Source organism: Colossoma macropomum, unplaced genomic scaffold, assembly GCF_904425465.1.
Source record: "Colossoma macropomum unplaced genomic scaffold, Colossoma_macropomum, whole genome shotgun sequence".
NCBI classification, from domain to species: domain Eukaryota; kingdom Metazoa; phylum Chordata; class Actinopteri; order Characiformes; family Serrasalmidae; genus Colossoma; species Colossoma macropomum.
Genome location: NW_023494791.1, coordinates 39,810,836 through 39,832,912, shown reverse-complemented (window position 1 = coordinate 39,832,912; position 22,077 = coordinate 39,810,836). Strand labels below are relative to the sequence as shown.

Genomic DNA, 22,077 nt, shown 5'->3' with positions numbered 1-22,077 from the left:
AATGAATATCCTGTTCATAGGGCACTTGTAACATTGATACATACGACCGTAAAAGAGTGAAGGGCAGGACATGAACTACACAGTGGAAAAATACATATTGAAACTGAATATATGTTTGTCTTTTCATGTCTTTACAGTAAACCAGACTCAAAACATCATGAATGTAAACCACTGTGACAAACAGAGGACATTAAATGACATAAAAATGCTGCTTTTTTTCTAGCTTATTATAACCATGTGTGGTGGTTGTGTAATGCAGCACTAGCATTAAGCCAGCAGCTATAGCTTGTAAGTCATTATTACATAACATTCACATTCAGTTCTGTCATAAATGCTTTACCAGCCCAAATTATCCATCAACATAATATTTTCTAAAAGTAAAAGCATGATCGATTTCATGTATATACAGCTAATGTACAGTACAGTGCAAAGGTCAGCGGTCATCCTCATTTATTTGAGTTCCAAATGGCCATTAAGAGCGAGCTGTACAGTTTTCAGTGTTAGAAGAAAAGCAGAACAGATATACTTAACAGAACATCATCCAGAAGCCTCAACAATTAAATATAATATCATTTTTTTTCAGTATTTAGTGTGTCCACCCTTCGCCCTTATTACACTTCCATTCTTTTCAGGAGACTTTTTAAAATAAATCTACAGGGATAGTTTTCCACACCTCCAAAGTTCAGTCTTAGAAGCTGGTTGCATTTTCTGTTGCTCACGATCCAAGTAACAGAAACACATTCAATAAGGTCAGGAATCTGAAATGGACAGTCCGTTGTCCTGAGAACACCAGAAGCTCATTTTTTATCTTTTTTGAACATTTCATTTACTCAGTAACCGCTTCTGGACAGCTCTATGAAGTGTCAAAGCTGAAAACTTATGAAAAGAATGAAGGAATAAGAGATTAAAGTCATGAAACGGATCTCAAAACTGATTTGTTTCACTAGAATGTGGCTGCTGGTGTTACTGTCATCATTATTTCATGAATTCAAATAATATGCTATGATGTGTTTGCTTAATTTCTACACTATAGCCATATATTAGTTAGCTGCTAGCTGGCTAGCATAATACAGGTTTTATCAGTTACACTGCAACAGACATTGCGATTGGATAAATGTAAAATCTTTACTCTCCACTGAATCACCCTTTGCACAACTACACCAGAGGCTACGGCAAACACAGGCTGGTTTCTGACAACCCGTGGTCCTGCAAGTTCTGCAAGGTTCACCTAAAGTGCTACCAGTGCTTCAGCAAAAATTCAGCTAAAATATAAGATTATTTGGCCAAATAATCTTGAAAAAATACTGACCTGCAGTTTGCCTTAGTGCTGCCTGTAAGCAGGCTGGCTCTCACGTCTTGTAAGCAACATTAGCATTGTAGCTCGGAAGCATGAATTAGTGATGTATGCAAGTTTGGGAACCACACTTGGGGTTAAGAGGAAAGTCGTGTAAATTTCCTCTTGGTTAAACTCTAAGGCTGCACTTCAGCACAACAACGTACATTAGGTGTAACCTTATTTCTCCAGCTCCCTTTATGGTAACCCTATTTCTCAAGTCTTGGCTAAGATACTGGTCTGTACTGCAAGGCCTTCACCCTAAGCAGATGCTGCTTAATACGTTTTTGTCCGCGCCAAGGGCTCCCCATACAACGCATTTTCCCGCAGCAGATGGGGAGAGAGAGAAAGGCCGAGTTATCTTTCGGGGGTGGTCGACCTCTCTAATGGTCGAAATAAGGTTGTTTAATTGCAGTTTATTCTGCGATGTGATTGCTTTTATTGAGCGCCATTTTTCTTGTTAATGAGTCCGTAATGCGAATGCTGATAAGGAAAAGACTTGCTCCGGCCGCCCTTCGTTTCTGGTGTGTTTGCACTGCTCAGGGCTTTACTGTCTGTTTAAATCACCAGGCATGAAAGCAAAATGCTCTACGGCCTTCTGTACATCAGTGTCCTTCAGTAGTCATTAAAGAAGTCAAGTACTTAGACCCAAGGGCATTAAATACTGTATACTGGCCAAGACTTTTACACTCTGCCTAGACAAACAGCTGCACAACACGGCCTCTATGAGCAGCAAAACAAGTACCACATTGGACTAAAATGCATGGTAACATCATGCACAGTAGAAGAAAAGGTATCAGCATAGCCATGCCAGGCTATTACTAGAGACTAATGTCCTCCACTACCAATCTGGACATGAAGCAAAGTGAATGTCAAAACTCATTTTAAGACACATTCCTCAGTGGTCACACACCACCTATTATGCGCTAACAAGTGTTCTTTTCCTTTTCCACCACTGTTCATTTGACCATGGTGATAAGTAAGGGGCAGTGAACAATAAGTAAGACCAGTATTTATAAGAGGTTACGTATTTGCTACATAATAAGATTTCAATTTGGCGTAAAAGGCACACAGACAGATTAAACAAGTTTGTTAAAAGTTTTAATGGACAAAAAGAGGAGTACAATCTAGGACTGGGACGATTTTTTGAACAACAGACCAAGGTATGGACACATATTGTGGGGTGTCAAGGTAAATATTAGTAATACATTAACAATATAAATGCTTAATGACACACATAATGCATTTTCCTAGTTTGACCTTTCAAACCATCTGTTATTCCACCCTGAAGCCCAGACACTTGCATGTAGGTTACTATGGCTGGCTCAGTGATTGTAGCCCTCTTGTTCAAATAAAGCATTTAAATGACAAGTTCAAGGCTCTTTAAATAAAACGAGTCATTTTTTAAAGGGCCATGCTGTGAAATAGTTTATCACTGATCTACATCAAGTCTGAAATATCATTTATGAGCAAAAGACATCACTGATGCTGGCAATAGCAGTAATTCAGCTGGAATACACTGGACAGTGCTCATGTGAGAACTATGGATAAACCAAAAAAGCAAGAGGAGACGTTGAAACATGCATCCAAAACTAGAATCTGTTTAATGTATTTTCATGTTTAAACCATGTGACATCAAAGTGCTTCCAGCTCACAATTTCCACTGCCCAAAATGTTATTTAGAAATGGCAGTTAAGGGGAACTGACGTCAAGGCAAGATCTGGAAGACTAAGAAAATTCACAGATAGAACTTCTCCTACATTGGCCAGAAAGGCAAAGCAAAACCCCCATATGACAAAAGAGCTGCAGGAAGGTTTAGCTTGCACAGAGTACCATTTTACTGTGAAGTGTTGCTTGCACAAACATGATCTAGATGGAAGAATCAAGAAGGACCTCTTTGGTCACAATGATCTAAAGTATTTTTGGAGAAAAAAAGGAGCAGCATCTGATGGAAGGAAAAAGTATTGTCAAAGTATGGTATGGATCTAATATGCTTGGCATAGCATGGCAGCTACTGGCAATTATACTTTATTCATTTGCCCAAATTTTTGCATACAACTGTAGCTAACAAAATGTACTGCTTTTTAAAGGGAAAATCTCTCTTTAGGGTCAGATTTAAGCAAATAAGACAAATACAATTAATTTAAGGTGCACAAAAATCCCAGTTAATAATGACAAATTATTTTCATCAATTGACAGCCCTGAAAACTATAGCTTTTTTAAGATTATTTAGTAATGTCAGTAGTCAAAAGGAAAAGAATCATTTTATTGCTGTTTCAACTCAATTCCTCTTTATTTCTTCTTCCTCTTTGCATGTTTTCAGTGTTAAAAAAAGCACATTGGACTTAATGTGAAAGTTCCACTGTATTCAGCATTTACGTGGTGCAAAAGGTTGAAAAAAGCCCTCAATGACTATAAATTTAACTAAGAATAAGCAAAGTGTTTTCTCTGTGCCAGCACTCCAGTGGGACTCTCACTCATGCTAGCAACTCACTGCTGAAAAAAAAAAATCTATATTTCGATTTCAGCACTGTTATCGCTAAGGTATCCCAACTCTAGTACAAGCAGTAACCTTGTACTATAAGTACACACACTTAAGTGTATTATAGTCCATTATACTGTTGTGCAATTCAGATTTGCCACATGGTTGGCTCACCACTTCAGCTAGTTAAAAAAAAAGAAAAATGAAAGAAAAACTCTCCCCTAAAGTCGCCAACTGATAATGATTCCATTATGGGATTATGGCACTATCAGTGTGGCTGAACATCATACCACATCTCACACACACCATATCCAATTTCATCCCCCCCAAATCCAAATCTAACTCTTACTTAGGCCTTGAACTGTCAATGTCTATCACATCTCCATCTCTCTAACTCAATCATTAGCCACGTCCTTGCAAAAACTGGCGAGGCATACATATGCGAGAGCGCCGGTTCTGCCAACGCTTCCTGAGAGAAACGGCTTCTTGAAATCAAAATGGTGAAAATGTAAATCACCCTTACATGTGCAACAAATGTCCTCTTCTTTCCCTGTAACCTTGTCTGCTAAAACTTGTGCCAGAGAACATTTGTAAAGCCTAGTTTCAGAGCTTTTCAAAGCTGAGGCTTTTTTCTGTCTTTTTTTTTAACTTCTGAGGGAAATGTAATGGCTGATATTATCTCATCTGCCTGTTCGGAGAGAAGAACATGGCTGCCCTCATCAAACACAATGGGCCTCCGAGCAGCACTTCTCATGACTGCAGCTCGCGCTCCACCCCTGAAAAAATGCATAAAGCAATCAACGCCTCTGCGTGAAAAACAGGGCGCCCTCCCTTCCACCTCTTTTCAAAGCCTCTTTGCTACTCCATTATCTGCGTTTATTTTTATAATGGAAATGTATGATATAAACCAAACAAGGCATAAAGGCCCACGTGGGTTTTGAAAGGGGACAGACAGTCAAATGCAGGCAACAGAAAGCTCAGTATCATATACTATACTGCGCAAATATTAGAGACCACACTTTCATTTATTTCATTTCCAGCCAAAACAGCCATGAAATATAAGTTATTCATTTTTCAGTGTAAAAAAAGCCAAAAACATATACGTAACAGAGGATTACAGAAAAGTGTCAACAACTAAATTTAATATCAAATGTTTTGTGCGTTTATTGTGCCCATCCTTTGCTTTTATTTCAGCTTCTATTCTTCTTGGGAGACTTGATTTTAAAGAAATCTGTAGGGATATTTGTCCATGCATCTTGTAAATGCCTGAAAAGTTCAGTCTTAGAAGTTGGTTGTGCATGATTCAAATCATTCCAATGACAAAGTTTAGAGTTCAGTCCATAAAACTTCACTCTGCATCTCAGAGGTCCAGATTTGGTGTTCTAGTGCCTTTCAGACTCACAGCATTGAGTCGTATCTCACAGTGGAAGGATGGATGGAAGCATATCTGGATTTTTTCAGATCCGAAGCAAGAGTGGACCTTTTCTGCAAAGATGAAAGCTTTAAGTGTCTGATGGGGACAGTTTTGGTGGTCTACCAGGTCTTGCATGGCTGTTAGAGACCCATTTTCTCTGTATCTTTAAATACTTTTTTGAATATATTTAGAAACTCCACATCCTTTCCACAGACTTTCCACTTCCTTAGGCGAATTATCTTCAATCTAACCATCTCAGAAATATCTAATAAATGAAGGGTGGTCTCTGACTTTTGCACTGTACCGTATGTTGAACACAAAACATCAGTGCCTTTTCTGTTTGTGACAAAACAGGGTTACGTACATAAGCGAAACATCCCGAGTGAAAAATCGATTCTTACAGCATAACAAACCATTAACCTAACTGTGATTAATAAGTGCCAGACTTGCTGCTTTGCTCTGGGGCAAAATGCTTGATTCTCATTTAAATGAGCTCCTCTCACTGTCCAACGTTCAGAAGTCCTCTCTCTACAGCCCAAGAATAGCGCCAACCTTTATGGGCTTGAGAAATAGCTACTATCGCCCATAAATCTCTAGCCTTGCTATTCATTCCCCCACAATTCACTGGAAAAAAATATGAAGTAAGCAAAAAGGAAAGAAATCCTTATTAAGGAATATAACAATAGGCCAAAGAAAAGCTCCTGGAGGCACGTACGTCCAGGACTGTGGAGCACAAAGGCTCATGTATAATAATTATCACACTAGCCCGCCAATTATACTTTTCAATTGAAGTACAAAATAGGCTAAAACAAGGTCCGTCATAATAGTTATTCCATTAAGTTTTAAATGAATTCTTTGTGGAAGGACACAACGAAGGCGATGATGGAGAAGAAGGTGGCGTATCTGAAAGCACATTCAGGCTGATTGGTTTTCCATTTTAAATCCATTTCCTGCCAAGTGCCTTTCCGTATTGTGGACTGATGATTCTGGATGAAGTTAGAGGAAAAGTATCCCTCTAAATATTCCGAATCACATCCACAGGTGAACTCCAAAAGTGCTTGGACAGATGATTGAATGGGATCTCTCAAAGGTAATGTAATACGAATGTGGAGCGCTCCAAGTTATGCTCTCCTTGGGGACGGGAGAACCATCCAGCAAGACTTTTCAAATTTGCGTGACCGGGAACCTCTTCATGTGGCCCTGCTGACCTCTAGCCTTCCTGTCAAGCATCCTTCAAGAACCTGGGCCTTTGTGTGGCTCTCCGCTCCAAACTTCCATCTTGTAGACCATCTATCCCAGATTGATCATAATATCCCAGCTTGACCAGCCAAGTTACCCCATTTTTTTTCCAAGGTGTACCTTTCCCGGGACTTGGGAAAACAGAAGTGGAGACAAGAATGGGGAGGTGAGGAGGGAGGGGAGGGGTACATCTTGAGGGAGATAGAGAGAGTGAGAAAGATGATTTATCTCTTCAGCTGGAGATGTGAACAGGGGAGGGAGCCAAGAAGGTTTCAGCAGGGCTTATAAAAAAAGCCTTGAGGGGTAATTTATGGGTCCGGTTGTGGACGTGTTAATGGAGCGGGCCGGGTGGAGAGGATCCATCTCTCCTGTATATGGGACAGTCCTCCCAATGGCCTGCTCTGCCTCATCCCCCCTCTCCTACATCTCTCCTCCTGGTTCCCCTCTAGAGCCCGAGCCTCCAGCATCTGTCTCCATCAGTGAGAGAACGCTGCCCAACATCAACAGAGGAGTGCGGGGACGTGAAGTGCACAACCACAGAAAAATTAACACCAAGATTAAATGAGGGGGAAGAGGAGTGAAAAGCTTTTAGGAAGTTTGGAATTATCAGTAAGTATGAAAAAGGCATCCAATCTGGCCATCTGGAACATGGGAGGCTTCCCGGTGGGCTAGTCATTCTGTTGGCTGCTTGGTCAACATATACACAGACAAAAGCTGAAAAAAAAATTAATAAAGAGTGACAAATATAAATGCTGGCATGTTTCCCCTTGGATACCCCAAGCCTCCAGCATTAATTTTAGACATTAATTATCATCCATTTTGTTTCCTCGTACGTGCACCTGTTGTTTGCTGGCTCACAAAAGGAAGCAAACAAACCCCCATTGACTGACAACTGAAAACCGTGCTGAATTAGGAAACAGCTATAGGCATGTCTATGGTATGGCATTTATCATAAACACAATGGAAGCAAAATGAAATGACAGTTAGGCTATTGCTTATATACTTACATTACTGTATTACATTCTAATTGTCATGCTTTCTTTTCCCTTAAGTTTGAGGTATCAACAGGGTGCAAGGTACAGACTCAAAAGTGCTGGGTAGTTCTTTTGGGAAGCATGACAGTAAGTTCCAAGACAGTTGAACTAAATTACACTGAAATGCTGAACAGGTTTTAGGCATTAACTGTAGTAATTGTGAGGTACAAACTCTAAAGCACTGCATAACCTTTTTAGATTATAGTTCAAAATGAAATGATGCAGATTCTAGCTATTTAGAAAAAACTGTAAAATGTCTTATAATTGGATTATTATTAAGGTGTAAATACTAACATACACTAACTTCCACTCTAATGACACATTGTTAAGCAGGGAAGTAAACTGTATGGGGGGAAAAAGGTGGTACAAAGACATAAGATACAAAGACTTATTGTAAGTACCTGTCTGGTATCTAGAAACAACTGATTAAAATAGAAAGAAACGATTCTTGCTACTGCTGTAGCAAGTCGCGGTACTCTGTCAAGAGTTTTATCATCGCATACAACAACAAAACACTAACGTTAGCCAGCTTATAGTCAGCTCCGAAGCCTGAGACTTAATATTAGTTAAATCTGATTGTCACTATGTGTCAAGAATGACGCACGATGTAGTGATGATATATCAATGATGGGGACTCCCAAGTGGTGCAACCGTCTAAGCGCTGGCCCTATCATCAGGAGATCGCAAGCATGATCCCTGGTGATGCTACAGCCATCCGTGGCCAGAATTACAACTGGCCTCACTCTCTGAGTGTGTAAGATGCCCCCCTCCCCCAATCACCCAGCACGATGCTAGTCAGCGCAGGCATCTGTTAGCTGACGTAACGGATCTGGCAGTTGGCGCTTCACAGGTCTCGGAGGAAGCCTGGTGGTGTCGTGTGATTGGGGGAGTCCTAACTAGTAGGTGGAATTGGATACGACTAAATTGGAGAGAAAATTGGGGGAAAAAAAAAAGGTTATCAGTCCTTTTGTTACAGTCCTAAATATCTACAGTTGTATGCAAAAGTTTGGGCACCCCTGGTCAAAAGACATATTTTTGTGGATTTAGTGAAAATAACTTAACACACACTCTGCAGAGAACACACTACAACGCCTGTTGTAAAAAGCGCTATATAAATAAACTTTGACTTGACATGACTTGAAATATAAGTGTAATATTTTCATGCAACTAAGCAAACATGTAAAATTTATGGTTTTTGTGTTACAATTGTATGACAACGTTTTGGCTCTAATATGGTAGACGTATAGAACAGTTTGTGAGTAAAACTATAAGTTATTTGCAGTTTAAAGCTTAAACGTTTGTGCACATAACTGTATATTATATATGTGCTTTTTTCTTGCTTTTGTGGCTGTTCAACTTCCACTCGACACTATTACTTCCACTACCGGAGGAAGTACACTAGACCCAAGAGTCTCTATGTAAGTGACAGTGTTATAATGAATGATTTGATAATCTTATTAACAAATGTGCTTAATAGATGTGTCTTTTAGGATGAAAAATTAGACAGCAGGCATGTCCACGTTCATATTTTGAAAAAAAAATCTTTAAATCTGGAACGACCTTTAACAAACGGCTTAAATATAGATAAAAATATCTCTCTTGGTTAGGAAATAAGCTCACGCTAAGCAGATGCAGTTTACCTCCCTCCATGTCTATTCTTAGCATACATTCATGCAGCTACAAAAAAAAAAAAAGCTCATGACTGAGAGGAATGAAATCCCTTCAGAGCAACACACCATTACACAGCATTTAATTCACAGCGAGATTGAAATCCATCTGATGTGAGTTTAACAAGCAAATAATGTGGTAGAATCGGGTATAAATGGGAATGAGTTGTTAAAGCAGTCAGTGTTTAATAGCTCTTATTCCTCACTTTACAGTCAGAGAGAGAAAGAGAGACGCAGAGAAAGGCAACACCACTGGTCCATCCTGCACATGTTTGCCAACAAAAAGAATAAGTGCAGAAAAACAGCAATCTTTTATCAAAGCCATAAAGCACTGGTTTAGTGGCTACAAGAAGACAGAAAAAGAGAGAGAAAGAGAGTGGAAGCGAGAGAGGGAGAGAAGGAATATATGCCGGTCTCTCATCACCGTAGCTAAACGCCTCCCTCTACCTCTCTTGCCTTTTCCCAAACCTAGTAAACATCATTAAAATGTCAGGGCCTATAAAACACTTTTATGAAGTAAGCCACCAATTTCACAAGCTTTGTATCTCTGGTACTAAAAAGTAAAGCAGATTTCTCTGGGTAGCGAGACTGAGGACAAATGAAAGAGATGCTGTAGAGAAACAGTCATTTGGATAAATCTTACGTTTTAAGTGGATGATTATGCTTATGCTTGGTGTGTTTTAGGGATGTAAACAGGTTCCTGGGATATACTTGGTTAACCGTTTAAGGTGCTAGCCGTCCAATACTGATATCATTACTGGGGTATTGGCTCTGTAAGTACGCTGGCGCAATATGGCTGCCGCTTTACATCAGTTTTCCGTTTGTTTGGTATTGTTTGTGTGTATGTTTTGATGTTTCCCTGCTGGCTGAGGAGTTTGCCATCATGTCTACTGAGATAATGGCCGAAAACGAAGGGGCTTTTTGGGCTAGCTGTTTGGGTGACAGCGCATCACAGCTGTGATGCAGCCTGGCTCGGCCGCTTGAGTGATGCTGTATCGTGGCTACGAGGCTCTCTGGACTGGGGACCTGATTGATGTGACATCGCAGCCTGGTTGACGCTGCACTGCAGCTGTGGGGCTGTCTGGACTGGTAGTGTTCAGCTGCATTAGCAGCGCTACGCTGCAGCTATGAGGCTTCTCGGGCCGGCTGCCTAAGTGACGCTACATCGCAGCTATGTGGCTGCCTCGGCCAGCCACTTGGACGATGCTACACCACAGTTGTAAGGCTGCCTGGACTGGTGGTGTTTGGCCACTGAAAAAACTACCCCTTCATGCCTCAGGACATTTTCGGCCTTCGAGGCTTCCCGGGCCGGACTCCTGTGTGATGCACCATCGTTGCAGTGTGAGACTTTCCCCCGCGGCTAAGAACTCTATCCAGGATAGCGAAGTGACTCTCCACCATGGTCAGTGAAATGCCCCCGCTAACTGTGAGAATTGCGGAGTGTGTGTGTGTGTGTGTGTGTGTGTGTGTGTGTTTGTTTTTATTACATGGTGGGGGCCGCAACACGTTAGCACACTCACAGTGTGGGGACCGAAAACATTGTGGGGACCAGTTTGCCGGTCCCCACAATGTTTTCAGCCAAAATGCGCCAGTTGACTCAGGAGACCATGCTGATATAGGTGGTGCAGTTTTTTTTTTGGACCCCACCATACGCAAAAACATGAGAAGTGTGTAAAAGCGTGCTTACACACATGCTCACCGATGCCCCCGGCGGTATCTTGGTGGTACTGCACCCTACCCTAAAAGTGTGCTTAGGATGCGGACCGTAAGCACACTTTCACTACTGCGCCTGCGCAACCCTGATACACGTCACTGAGTGCTGTGAACGCTGAATTAATCACTGCTACTACAAGGTAAACACAAATAAGACATATTAATGAAATAAATAGTTAGTTTTGTTAAACATATAAATATTACAATCAAGAAACCAAAACGTGAACAGTTTACAGTCAGATAAAAAATTATTGTCTCCTATTATATTGTATTGTAATATGCACTGCATTATAACAGTGAGTCAGTTAAAAGATAAACTACCAAAAGTTCCAAAGAAAATATAAAATATATAAGCATCAGCGTTATAAGGTCTTCAACATCGATACGTTCAGTATAATACATATATAAGTGTATATATAGTCAATTTTTAATGGTTTAAAGTACTCCGGTCGAACTTCTGGTCTAAGCTAATGTTATAACCTAATAGCTTTGTTTGTGTGCATACCGAGGTGAAGCTAAAATGGCGCCTGTAGTTTTTTCCGTTCTATATTGAATGGAACGAATGGGACTTGGAAGAACAAAAACTACACTTCCCATAATTCCCTCTGTCACGCCACGAAAGAGCTGAAGGATAGCTGCACTCAAGAAGCACCGATGTAAGGTAAGTTAAACTGGATTTTAAAACTCTTCATAGCTTAAATATATGCCTTTGCTCGCTAAGAGAAGGTTTTATGTTTGCTCTCGACTCAGTTTGTGTTATCTCGAGCAACTACAACATTTCAGGAGCTCATAACTCGTTAGCTAGCTAGCGTTAGTTAGCTCGATGCTAACGTGCTGTAAGACCCGCTGTTCGGTACCGTGAGGCGTTTTCAGTGATGTTTAGCTGTACAGGGTGAGAAAGTGGAGGACATTAGGCTGGGTTTGAGTAATTAGTGTTTTAAAAGGCTGAGAGTTCCGTGCGTGCGTAGTGGAGAGAGAGAAGGGGGGGCTGGAGAAGGGAGGGAGAAGGGAGAGAGAAGTGGGGCTGGTTAGCTGGATGTTAATGAGTAAGGTAAATTAAGCCGGATTTTAAAACTCTTCATAGCTTAAATATTTGCCTTTGCTCGCTAAGAGAAGGTTTTATGTTTGCTCTCGACTTAGACTCTGTGTTATCTCGAGCGACCACAACATTTCAGGAGCTCATAACTCGTTAGCTAGTTAGCTTGACGCTAACGCGCTGTAAGGCCCACTGTTTGGTAACGTGAGGCTTTTTCAGTGATATTTAGCTTTAGAGAGAGAGAGAGAGAGAGAGAGAGAGAGAGAGAGAGAGAGAGAGATTTGGTTGGTTTTGTGTAGTCAGAGGTTTAAAGGGCTGTGTGTTCCGTGCGTAGTGGAGAGAGAGAGAGAGGGAGAGAAGAGGGAGAGAAGGATGGCTGGTTAGCTGGATGGTAATGAGCTATAAGGCCCACTTTTGTAACCTCAAGCTTAGTTTGTATGTTTGTAGTTTAGGGAGAAAAGTGTGTTGGATATTTTATTGGTTTCATGTGATCAAAGTTTTTAAAAAGATGTATGTACATTTTAGAGAGAGAAAGCTGTGTGGAGATTATCTTATTAATCTAACTTAGTTGAAAAATATAGCAGGGTAAGACTCACTGTGCTTACCAGGTATTTTATTAATTCAAATAATCGGAGTATTAAAAGGGCTGTGGGTTTTGTGCGTGTGTGTGCACAGAGAGAGAGAGAAAACAGCTGTGGAGCTTAACTGGATGACAATTGACTGCAAGGTGGGGCTGAAATATTTGGTAAAATATCTGATTGCAGGTTGTTCTGAAAAAGATTGTATCTGCTATTTGATCTGTTACTGATTTCAGTAAATGGAAGGCATGTGTTGTGGCCAAAAGACCAGCACATCCATTTTTTTTGGCCGAGGCTTGAACTCTGAAAGTAGTGTGCCAACCTGCCAGTTAATGGTGATTGTGTTGTCCTGTAGAGGTGGTTCAAAAGCTCTGTGTTAGGTTCAATTTCTGCACTTATAAATTCTTAAGACAGTGTTGTTCATCATGTAGGCTATGATTATTATTGTAACTCTTTGTGATTTGAAAATCATTTAATCTTTCAGGTGTACTATAAGGCTCACTGCCTCGCTATATGTTTAGTTGTAGAGAGAGACAGACAGTTTTGGAGAGGGAGACAGTAAGACGTGTGGAAAGAAAGAGGGAGAGTGAGGCACTGATCTACATTTGAGCTCTAAATATAAGAAGAGCTAATTCACACAGTTGCATTTAGGTCTACACTTACAGTAAATGAATGAATTAAGTTTTAATAAAATAATATATTACAAGCATTGTTTTTTTTATGGTTAGAACTCTTTTCTTTGCACTGGCCTATTATCAAGACCTCTTACTGGTTTAATCTTGTCTTAAGAGTCATTCCATTTAGCTTCTTTTCAAAATCATTTTTTAAAATTTCATATGAAAAATGCAAATTCTTGGCCATACAAATGTTTTTGCTGTTCCATGTGGCCTTGCTTTGAGTATGATTTGTCAACCTTCTGCTTCAGATACTCTCAGTTGCAGGAGGAGAAGATAAAATGAGACGGAGGAGGGTGAAACCACTTGATGAAGCAGTTCAGCATGTCACCAGTGCAACTGACAAGACTGATGTATTGGAGAGTAAATTAGTAAACCCTTATAAAGGTGGGTCTGGTGCAGCCTTTCTTGTGGTGAAGCCTTCAAGCAGCAGTAAGAAGCATCAGTTCTCTATTGTTGTGGTTTTGCCTGCATATTTACATTAAAATAAAGAAAAAAATTCCTCTTGCCAAATGTTAGTCGTTTTGGGGGCATGCAACTAAAATACGAACCGTTCAGCTGTCCAGAACACAAGTGTATATAGTAGTAGACTAGTTGTTTGTACCAATGAAATGCAGGTGAAACTCAGCTTAATAGTGTTTATAAAATGTGGTTATTTGCTGCTAAATGTTAGTTATGTTTTGATACATTCATTTGAATATTTTTGTTTTATTATATTATCCACATTTGAATTGGCCACTCCCTGGTACAGTTCACTTTTCATTTGCGTGAGGTTAAAAAATTCTTTTCATCTATTTTGCTTGATTGCCACTTCCACAGTCCTCTGTGCTGAAGCTGGTTTATGTAATATTATGTACACTAAATTTAATGGTGGTGTATTAATTAAATTAGAAATTCAATTAGAAAGATGAATTGCCATACTGATACGATACATTTTAAAACAGTTAATCCACTGTCTTACAGTGCAGGATGTTTTTCTGTATCACAGCTGCTACAACATGCATATGATTTGTTTATCTTTATTTTACTTCTTTGACAGGTCGTGGTGTATTTGCCCTGGCTTCTTTGAATAAAGGAGATTTTGTGGTCGAATACAGAGGGGAACTGATAGACTTCCTTGAATCAGAGAGAAGGAGGAAGGTCTCCCGAATTACCGTATTTATGTTTGACTTCTTTTGGCAGAATAAACAGTGGTGGTAAGTTTCAGAGATTACATGTTAGTGATTATCATAGAAGGTATTTTGTAGAATATTTTTTTTGTCAAAAATTTAGCTTGTGGTTTTAAACTATTATTAACTATATGAAATGAAAATTTTGTAGTATTAGTATTAACTATACTAGATTATAGTTTGGATTTCAGTAGGGGTGGGCGATAAGGCCTTGAAATAATGTCAATATTTTGGGATATTTTTGCAGTAACAATATTAACTAAAGAAAGCTCTGAAATTATTTCTGTTCATTTGAAATACTTTATTATATTCTGCTGCAGATAGTGAACTCTTAAATACAAATTCCAATAAATGTGCACTAAATTAACCTTCAAAAAACTGACAGTGAGAGTGATGCCCTTACATGGTGGAGGCTGCATAACTTCTTATTGTCAACAAGTTAGCCAGTAAATATCTGTGCATATCTCTGCCACCATGCATCTGCTGAGAGAGTATTTAGCACTGTTTGCAATATTGTAGCTTTTGAAGCCAGCGTCAGGGAACATGCTTGTTTTCTTGGTAAATAAAGATAGCAAACCACCTGTCAGAGGAGTTCAAACAAACATCTCAAATGTTTTAACAGATTATTTTATTCTACAGCGACATTATGCCAAAAAATAGTCTAGTGTCATTGGCTGTGTGTTTCAAGGTCAGCACAGCATGGGTCAAAGTTCAGCAAATTTGAATTCAGTGCAGAAAAAACACTCCATAAAAATGAATGGACGAGGTGCATGTAAAACCTTTTTACCATTATAATGTTAACATACTTTAACATAGCAGTTAGCTTGGCAGAGCGTGACTCTGAGAGCACAGCATTTGCATATGCTCCAGCGATTGTTGCCTGAGAGGCTACCTTTAGTTTGTTGGTTTGAGAAACCTTTGCTCATGTGCTCTCAGACTCACGCAGTTTCTGACACTCCTCACACTCAAGTGAGTGTCTTTGCTTTAGGTGATGGAATAAATTGCCAGCTTTTGTGGTCACAGTATTTTTGCACGTTTTGCAAATTACTGTTGTTTGTTTGGCGTCTAACCATATGTAGCCAAAAAACTTCCACACTACTGACACATCTCCCCTTTTAAAAACTAAGTTGTCCTCAGTGCTAGTGATACTATTCTCTGTATCACTGGCCCTGTTTAGGCGCCATGAGCACAAGTCACGTGTGGTTACATCACAATAGCGGGATATGGCAAAATCCTATCGCATTTAAAAATATACCGGTGTTAGTATTATGTTGCCCACCCCTATATTTCGACAGTAGTGTTGTTAATGCTTATTGATTGTTGTGGCACTACTAACTATATGCAGTAATCTAATTCATACATAGAATACAATAAATGTATTTTTGTTTTTTTTTTTGTTTTTTTCATTTTTAAAGCGTTGATGCAACAAGAGAGGATGACACCCTTGGCCGACTAGTGAACGATGAGCACAAGGACCCCAACTGTAAAATGAAAAAGATCATTGTCCAGGGAAAACCGCATCTCTGCCTTTTTGCAATTAGAGATATAATGCCTGGAGAGGAAATAACCTACGACTATGGAGGAAGTGACTGGCCTTGGAGGAGAAAGGTTTGTAAGATGTGTTTGGAAAATATTTGAAATAGATTTTACTAGCTTAGCAGTATGATTGTCCTTTTAAAACCATGCCTTTTGGAAATGAAAGAGGTTTCAGGGTGCTTATCAGCATTTGAACAAAAGGTAACACTTTGAAAGCCCTTGCAACGTGTATTGCTGCCTTGAAATGGAGTGGAAGTTACATTTTCTAGAGATTAAATAGATTAGATAATCATTTAGATGATGGCTTAGCCTGAATTACATATTTTATAAGGATTTTGATGGAATCTTAGTGGAAACATTCAGTTGAGGTCATAAACATTAATCATCCACACTATTAATGCTATTAAAAATTATTAGCTGTTTAGTATGAGTCTTTAGTATGATAATATCAGTTGTTCTAAAGATTGTGGTTTTGTTTTTTTTATAAAGTCAAGTCAAGAGGCTTTTATTGTCATTCCATCTATGTACAAGTACACAGTGGAGCAAAATTACGTTCCTCCAGGAACAACACGGTGCAACAAGGAACAAAAAGTACAAAATTACAAAGTGTGAATGTGCATAGTGTGCAAACAAAAATTAAGCTAGAAACATACAATGAATACAATAAATTAAACAGACAGACACAGTAAACAGACTGGACAGTGTAGCACCGACACAGCACAGACTCTCAGGACAACAAAAAATGCTGTTTACAACTATAAGACAGGTGAATGACATTATTAGCTTAATAGTGTGGCATTTTTTGGTGTGGGTATTTGTTGTTAACAAATGCTCTTCAGTTCTAAATGTTTAACTGTGATATTTTGAAATCTCTGTAGTCTGCATGTAAGGATACTGCTAACATGAAGGACAATGTTGAACCAAGCCGCTCAGCTTCAGGTCCTGTGACCAATGCTGGAGCTTCCACTTCTGACCTAAAGGTATTTAAAAAAAAGTGTTTTTATATCCATAAAGTGATTGACATGTTTGCATTACAGTGTGTAGAAGATTGTTTCTTTAAAACTATTAGACAAGTGAATGACATTACTAGCCTAGTAATATGGCATTTCTGGTGTAGGTTATTGTCCTATTAGGTAGTTGTGAGTTGTGATGTGTAGGCTGTGTAGTTTGCATTACATGTACACTATTTGGTGTAGCCTGGGACAGCCTCATTTCTTTTGTATGAAATGCTGTTCAATTCTAAATGTTTAACTGTGATATTTGAAATCCCTGTAGCCTGCATGTAAGGACTCTGCTAACATGATGGATGTGGTTGAACCAAGCCGCTCAGCTTCAAGTCCTGTGACCAACTCTGGAGCTTCTTCTTCTGACTTAAAGGTATTTAAAAAAATGTTATGTCCATATAGTGAACAACTTGGTAGTTCTGTAGCTAATTATGGTCAATTAAATTTACTTCAGGACTGATTTCATTTGTTGTCTGGTATAAATTTGTGAGAGTTAATTGTTTTTAAGTGAGGCCTTAGGGATGGTATTAGCTACACATGCTCTCGGGTTTCGCATTGTGGGGACCCTCTCAGGATAGAAATGTTTGAATGGTTTTGGTTACACCCACTGTCATGTTTAGCATAGTGGGGACCACATCTAAGGAGAACCTTCCACTATAGCAGTGGACTCTCAGGACAACATATAGACAACATTTCTGAACTACAGTGTAGGTTACCCTATGATTAATGTCATTCAGGGTCTCATATGAACTGGTAATAGTTTTCTGTTTTTAAACAAGTGTTTAAGGTTGATATTGGTCACACACACTGTCAGGTCTGCCATAGTGGGGACCACGTCTAGGTAGAACCTTCCCCTATAGCAGTAGACTCACAGGACAATATGTATACTTTGTTTCTGAATTACAGTGTAGGTTACCTTATGACTAGTGTCATTCAGGGTCTCATAGGAAACTATTACCAGTTCATGTTTTTAAACAAATGTTTAAGGTTGATATAAGTCACACACACTGTCAGGTCTGCCATAGTGGGGACCACGTCTAGGTAGAACCTTGCACTATAGCAGTAGACTCACAGGACAATATGTAGACTTTGTTTCTGAATTACAGTGTAGGTTACCTTATGACTAGTGTCATTCAGGGTCTCATATGAACTGGTAATAGTTTCCTGTTTTTAAACAAGTGTTTAAGGTTGATATAAGTCACACACACTGTCAGGTCTTCCATAGTGGGGACCACGTCTAGGTAGAACCTTCCACTATAGCAGTAGACTCATAGGACAATATGTAGACTTTGTTTCTGAATTACAGTTTAAATGCCCTCATGAGCAATGTCATTCAGCGTCTGAAATGAAGTTGTTATAGTTTCCTCTTTGTACACGAGTCTGTAAGGTTGATATTGGTTACACACACTGTCAGGTTTAGTATAGTGGGGACCACGTCTAGTCAATGTGAACCAGCAGAGCAATGAACACACAGAAGAATATATGGTCTTTTGTTCTCAACAGCAGTTTGTCCTCTTTATAATTAATTTCTTTAAGGGTGTCATATGAATTTTTGATTCATATTAAGATTGATGTCATTTACACTCTGTCTTCTGTGACATGGTGGCTCCATGTCTGATTAACTTGACCCACTAAAGCAGCAGGCACTGATAAAACATGGTGTGAAATTCTGTATTGCGTTTTAAATACTGATGTACATGTATGTGAGGTTTATTGAAATGTTTAACTGTGATATTTGAAATCCCTTTAGCCTGCATGTGAGGACACTACTAACATGATGGACGACGTTGAACCATGCCACTCAGCTTCAAGTCCTGTGACCAACGCTGGAGCTTCCTCTTCTGACTTAAAGGTATTTAAAAAAGTGTAGACATACTTGCGTTACAGCATGTAATTACTGCATTGGTTTACACATGTATCAGTTGTTCGGAAGATTGTTTCTTTAGAACTATTAGACAAGTGAATGACTTTACTGCCTAGTAATACTGCATTTTTTGGTGCAAGTTATTGTCTTATTAGGTAGTTATGATGTGTAGACTGTGTAGTTTGCATTACATGTACACTATTTGGTGTAGCCTGGGACAGCCTCATTTCTTTTGTATGAAATGCTGTTCAATTCTAAATATTTAACTGTATTATTTGAAATCCCTGTAGCCTGCATGTAAGGACTCTGCTAACATGATGGACGTGGTTGAACCAAGCCGCTCAGCTTCAAGTCCTGTGACCAACTCTGGAACTTCTTCTGGCTTAAAGGTATTTAAAAAAATGTTTTTGTATGCACGTAGTGATTGAACTACTTGGTAGTTCTGCAGCTATTTATGGTCAATTGAAGTTACTTCAGGACTGATTTCATTTGTTGTCTGGTATACATTTGTGAGGGTTAATTGTTTTTAAGTGTGGCCTTAGGGATAGTATTAGTTACACGTGCTCTCAGGTTTCGCATTGTGGGGACCCTCTCAGGATAGAAATGTTTGAATGGTTTTAGTTACATTCACTGTCAGATTTAGCATAGTGGGGACCACATCTAGGTCAAGACTTCCACTAAAGGAGTAGACATACAGGACAACATATAGACAACATTTTTGAACTACAGTGTAGGTTACCTTATGACTGTCATTCAGGGTCTCATATGAACTGACAATTGTTTAAGGTTGATATTGGTCACACACACTGTCAGGTCTGCCATAGTGGGGTAGAACCTTGCACTATAGCATTAGACTCACAGGACAATATGTATACTTTGTTTCTGAATTACAGTTTAAATGCCCTCCTGAGCAATGTCATTCAACGTCTGAAATGAATTTGTAATAGTTTCCTCTTTGTACACGAGTCTGTAAGGTTGATATTGGTTACACACACTGTCAGGTCTGCCATAGTGGGGACCACGTCTAGGTAGAACCTTGCACTATAGCAGTAGACTCACAGGACAATATGTAGACTTTGTTTCTGAATTACAGTGTAGGTTACCTTATGACTAGTGTCATTCAGGGTCTCATATGAACTGGTAATAGTTTCCTGTTTTTAAACAAGTGTTTAAGGTTGATATAAGTCACACACACTGTCAGGTCTTCCATAGTGGGGACCACGTCTAGGTAGAACCTTCCACTATAGCAGTAGACTCATAGGACAATATGTAGACTTTGTTTCTGAATTACAGTTTAAATGCCCTCATGAGCAATGTCATTCAGCGTCTGAAATGAAGTTGTTATAGTTTCCTCTTTGTACACGAGTCTGTAAGGTTGATATTGGTTACACACACTGTCAGGTTTAGTATAGTGGGGACCACGTCTAGTCAATGTGAACCAGCAGAGCAATGAACACACAGAAGAATATATGGTCTTTTGTTCTCAACAGCAGTTTGTCCTCTTTATAATTAATTTCTTTAAGGGTGTCATATGAATTTTGATTCATATTAAGATTGATGTCATTTACACTCTGTCTTCTGTGACATGGTGGCTCCATGTCTGATTAACTTGACCCACTAAAGCAGCAGGCACTGATAAAACATGGTGTGAAATTCTGTATTGCATTTTAAATACTGATGTACATGTATGTGAGGTTTATTGAAATGTTTAACTGTGATATTTGAAATCCCTTTAGCCTGCATGTGAGGACACTACTAACATGATGGACGACGTTGAACCATGCCACTCAGCTTCAAGTCCTGTGACCAACGCTGGAGCTTCCTCTTCTGACTTAAAGGTATTTAAAAAAGTGTAGACATACTTGCGTTACAGCATGTAATTACTGCATTGGTTTACACATGTATCAGTTGTTCGGAAGATTGTTCTTTAGAACTATTAGACAAGTGAATGACTTTACTGGCCTAGTAATACTGCATTTTTTGGTGCAAGTTATTGTCTTATTAGGTAGTTATGATGTGTAGACTGTGTAGTTTGCATTACATGTACACTATTTGGTGTAGCCTGGGACAGCCTCATTTCTTTTGTATGAAATGCTGTTCAATTCTAAATATTTAACTGTATTATTTGAAATCCCTGTAGCCTGCATGTAAGGACTCTGCTAACATGATGGACGTGGTTGAACCAAGCCGCTCAGCTTCAAGTCCTGTGACCAACTCTGGAACTTCTTCTGGCTTAAAGGTATTAAAAAAATGTTTTTGTATGCACGTAGTGATTGAACTACTTGGTAGTTCTGCAGCTATTTATGGTCAATTGAAGTTACTTCAGGACTGATTTCATTTGTTGTCTGGTATACATTTGTGAGGGTTAATTGTTTTTAAGTGTGGCCTTAGGGATAGTATTAGTTACACGTGCTCTCAGGTTTCGCATTGTGGGGACCCTCTCAGGATAGAAATGTTTGAATGGTTTTAGTTACATTCACTGTCAGATTTAGCATAGTGGGGACCACATCTAGGTCAAGACTTCCACTAAAGGAGTAGACATACAGGACAACATATAGACAACATTTTTGAACTACAGTGTAGGTTACCTTATGACTGTCATTCAGGGTCTCATATGAACTGACAATTGTTTAAGGTTGATATTGGTCACACACACTGTCAGGTCTGCCATAGTGGGGTAGAACCTTGCACTATAGCATTAGACTCACAGGACAATATGTATACTTTGTTTCTGAATTACAGTTTAAATGCCCTCCTGAGCAATGTCATTCAACGTCTGAAATGAATTTGTAATAGTTTCCTCTTTGTACACGAGTCTGTAAGGTTGATATTGGTTACACACACTGTCAGGTCTGCCATAGTGGGGACCACGTCTAGGTAGAACCTTGCACTATAGCAGTAGACTCACAGGACAATATGTAGACTTTGTTTCTGAATTACAGTGTAGGTTACCTTATGACTAGTGTCATTCAGGGTCTCATATGAACTGGTAATAGTTTCCTGTTTTTAAACAAGTGTTTAAGGTTGATATAAGTCACACACACTGTCAGGTCTTCCATAGTGGGGACCACGTCTAGGTAGAACCTTGCACTATAGCAGTAGACTCACAGGACAATATGTAGACTTTGTTTCTGAATTACAGTGTAGGTTACCTTATGACTAGTGTCATTCAGGGTCCCATAGGAAACTATTACCAGTTCATGTTTTTAAACAAGTGTTTAAGGTTGATATAAGTCACACACACTGTCAGGTCTTCCATAGTGGGGACCACGTCTAGGTAGAACCTTGCACTATAGCAGTAGACTCATAGGACAATATGTAGACTTTGTTTCTG

The 22,077-nt window shown here is 39.3% G+C and overlaps 2 protein-coding genes across 4 annotated transcripts in view; one reads left to right on the top strand and one right to left on the bottom strand.

Moving 5' to 3' along the window:
• The window catches only part of macrod2 (mono-ADP ribosylhydrolase 2), a 1,059,267-nt gene that overhangs the window by 405,632 nt on the left and 631,558 nt on the right, over nucleotides 1-22,077 (bottom strand). The window lies entirely within an intron of this gene.
• LOC118810920 (histone-lysine N-methyltransferase set-1-like) lies at nucleotides 10,616-20,652 on the top strand. Of its 2 annotated transcripts, XM_036575074.1 has the most exons (8): nucleotides 10,616-11,022; nucleotides 11,392-11,543; nucleotides 13,422-13,557; nucleotides 14,210-14,366; nucleotides 15,755-15,947; nucleotides 16,754-16,855; nucleotides 19,034-19,132; nucleotides 20,480-20,652. In XM_036575074.1, the coding sequence occupies exons 3-8, from the start codon at nucleotides 13,452-13,454 to the stop codon at nucleotides 20,597-20,599; spliced, it is 777 nt and encodes a 258-aa protein (XP_036430967.1). In that variant the 5' UTR covers nucleotides 10,616-11,022; nucleotides 11,392-11,543; nucleotides 13,422-13,451; the 3' UTR covers nucleotides 20,600-20,652. The 2 variants fall into 2 exon arrangements, with proteins under 2 accessions (XP_036430967.1, XP_036430968.1); XM_036575075.1 differs by lacking the exons at nucleotides 19,034-19,132; nucleotides 20,480-20,652 and adding an exon at nucleotides 17,151-17,672.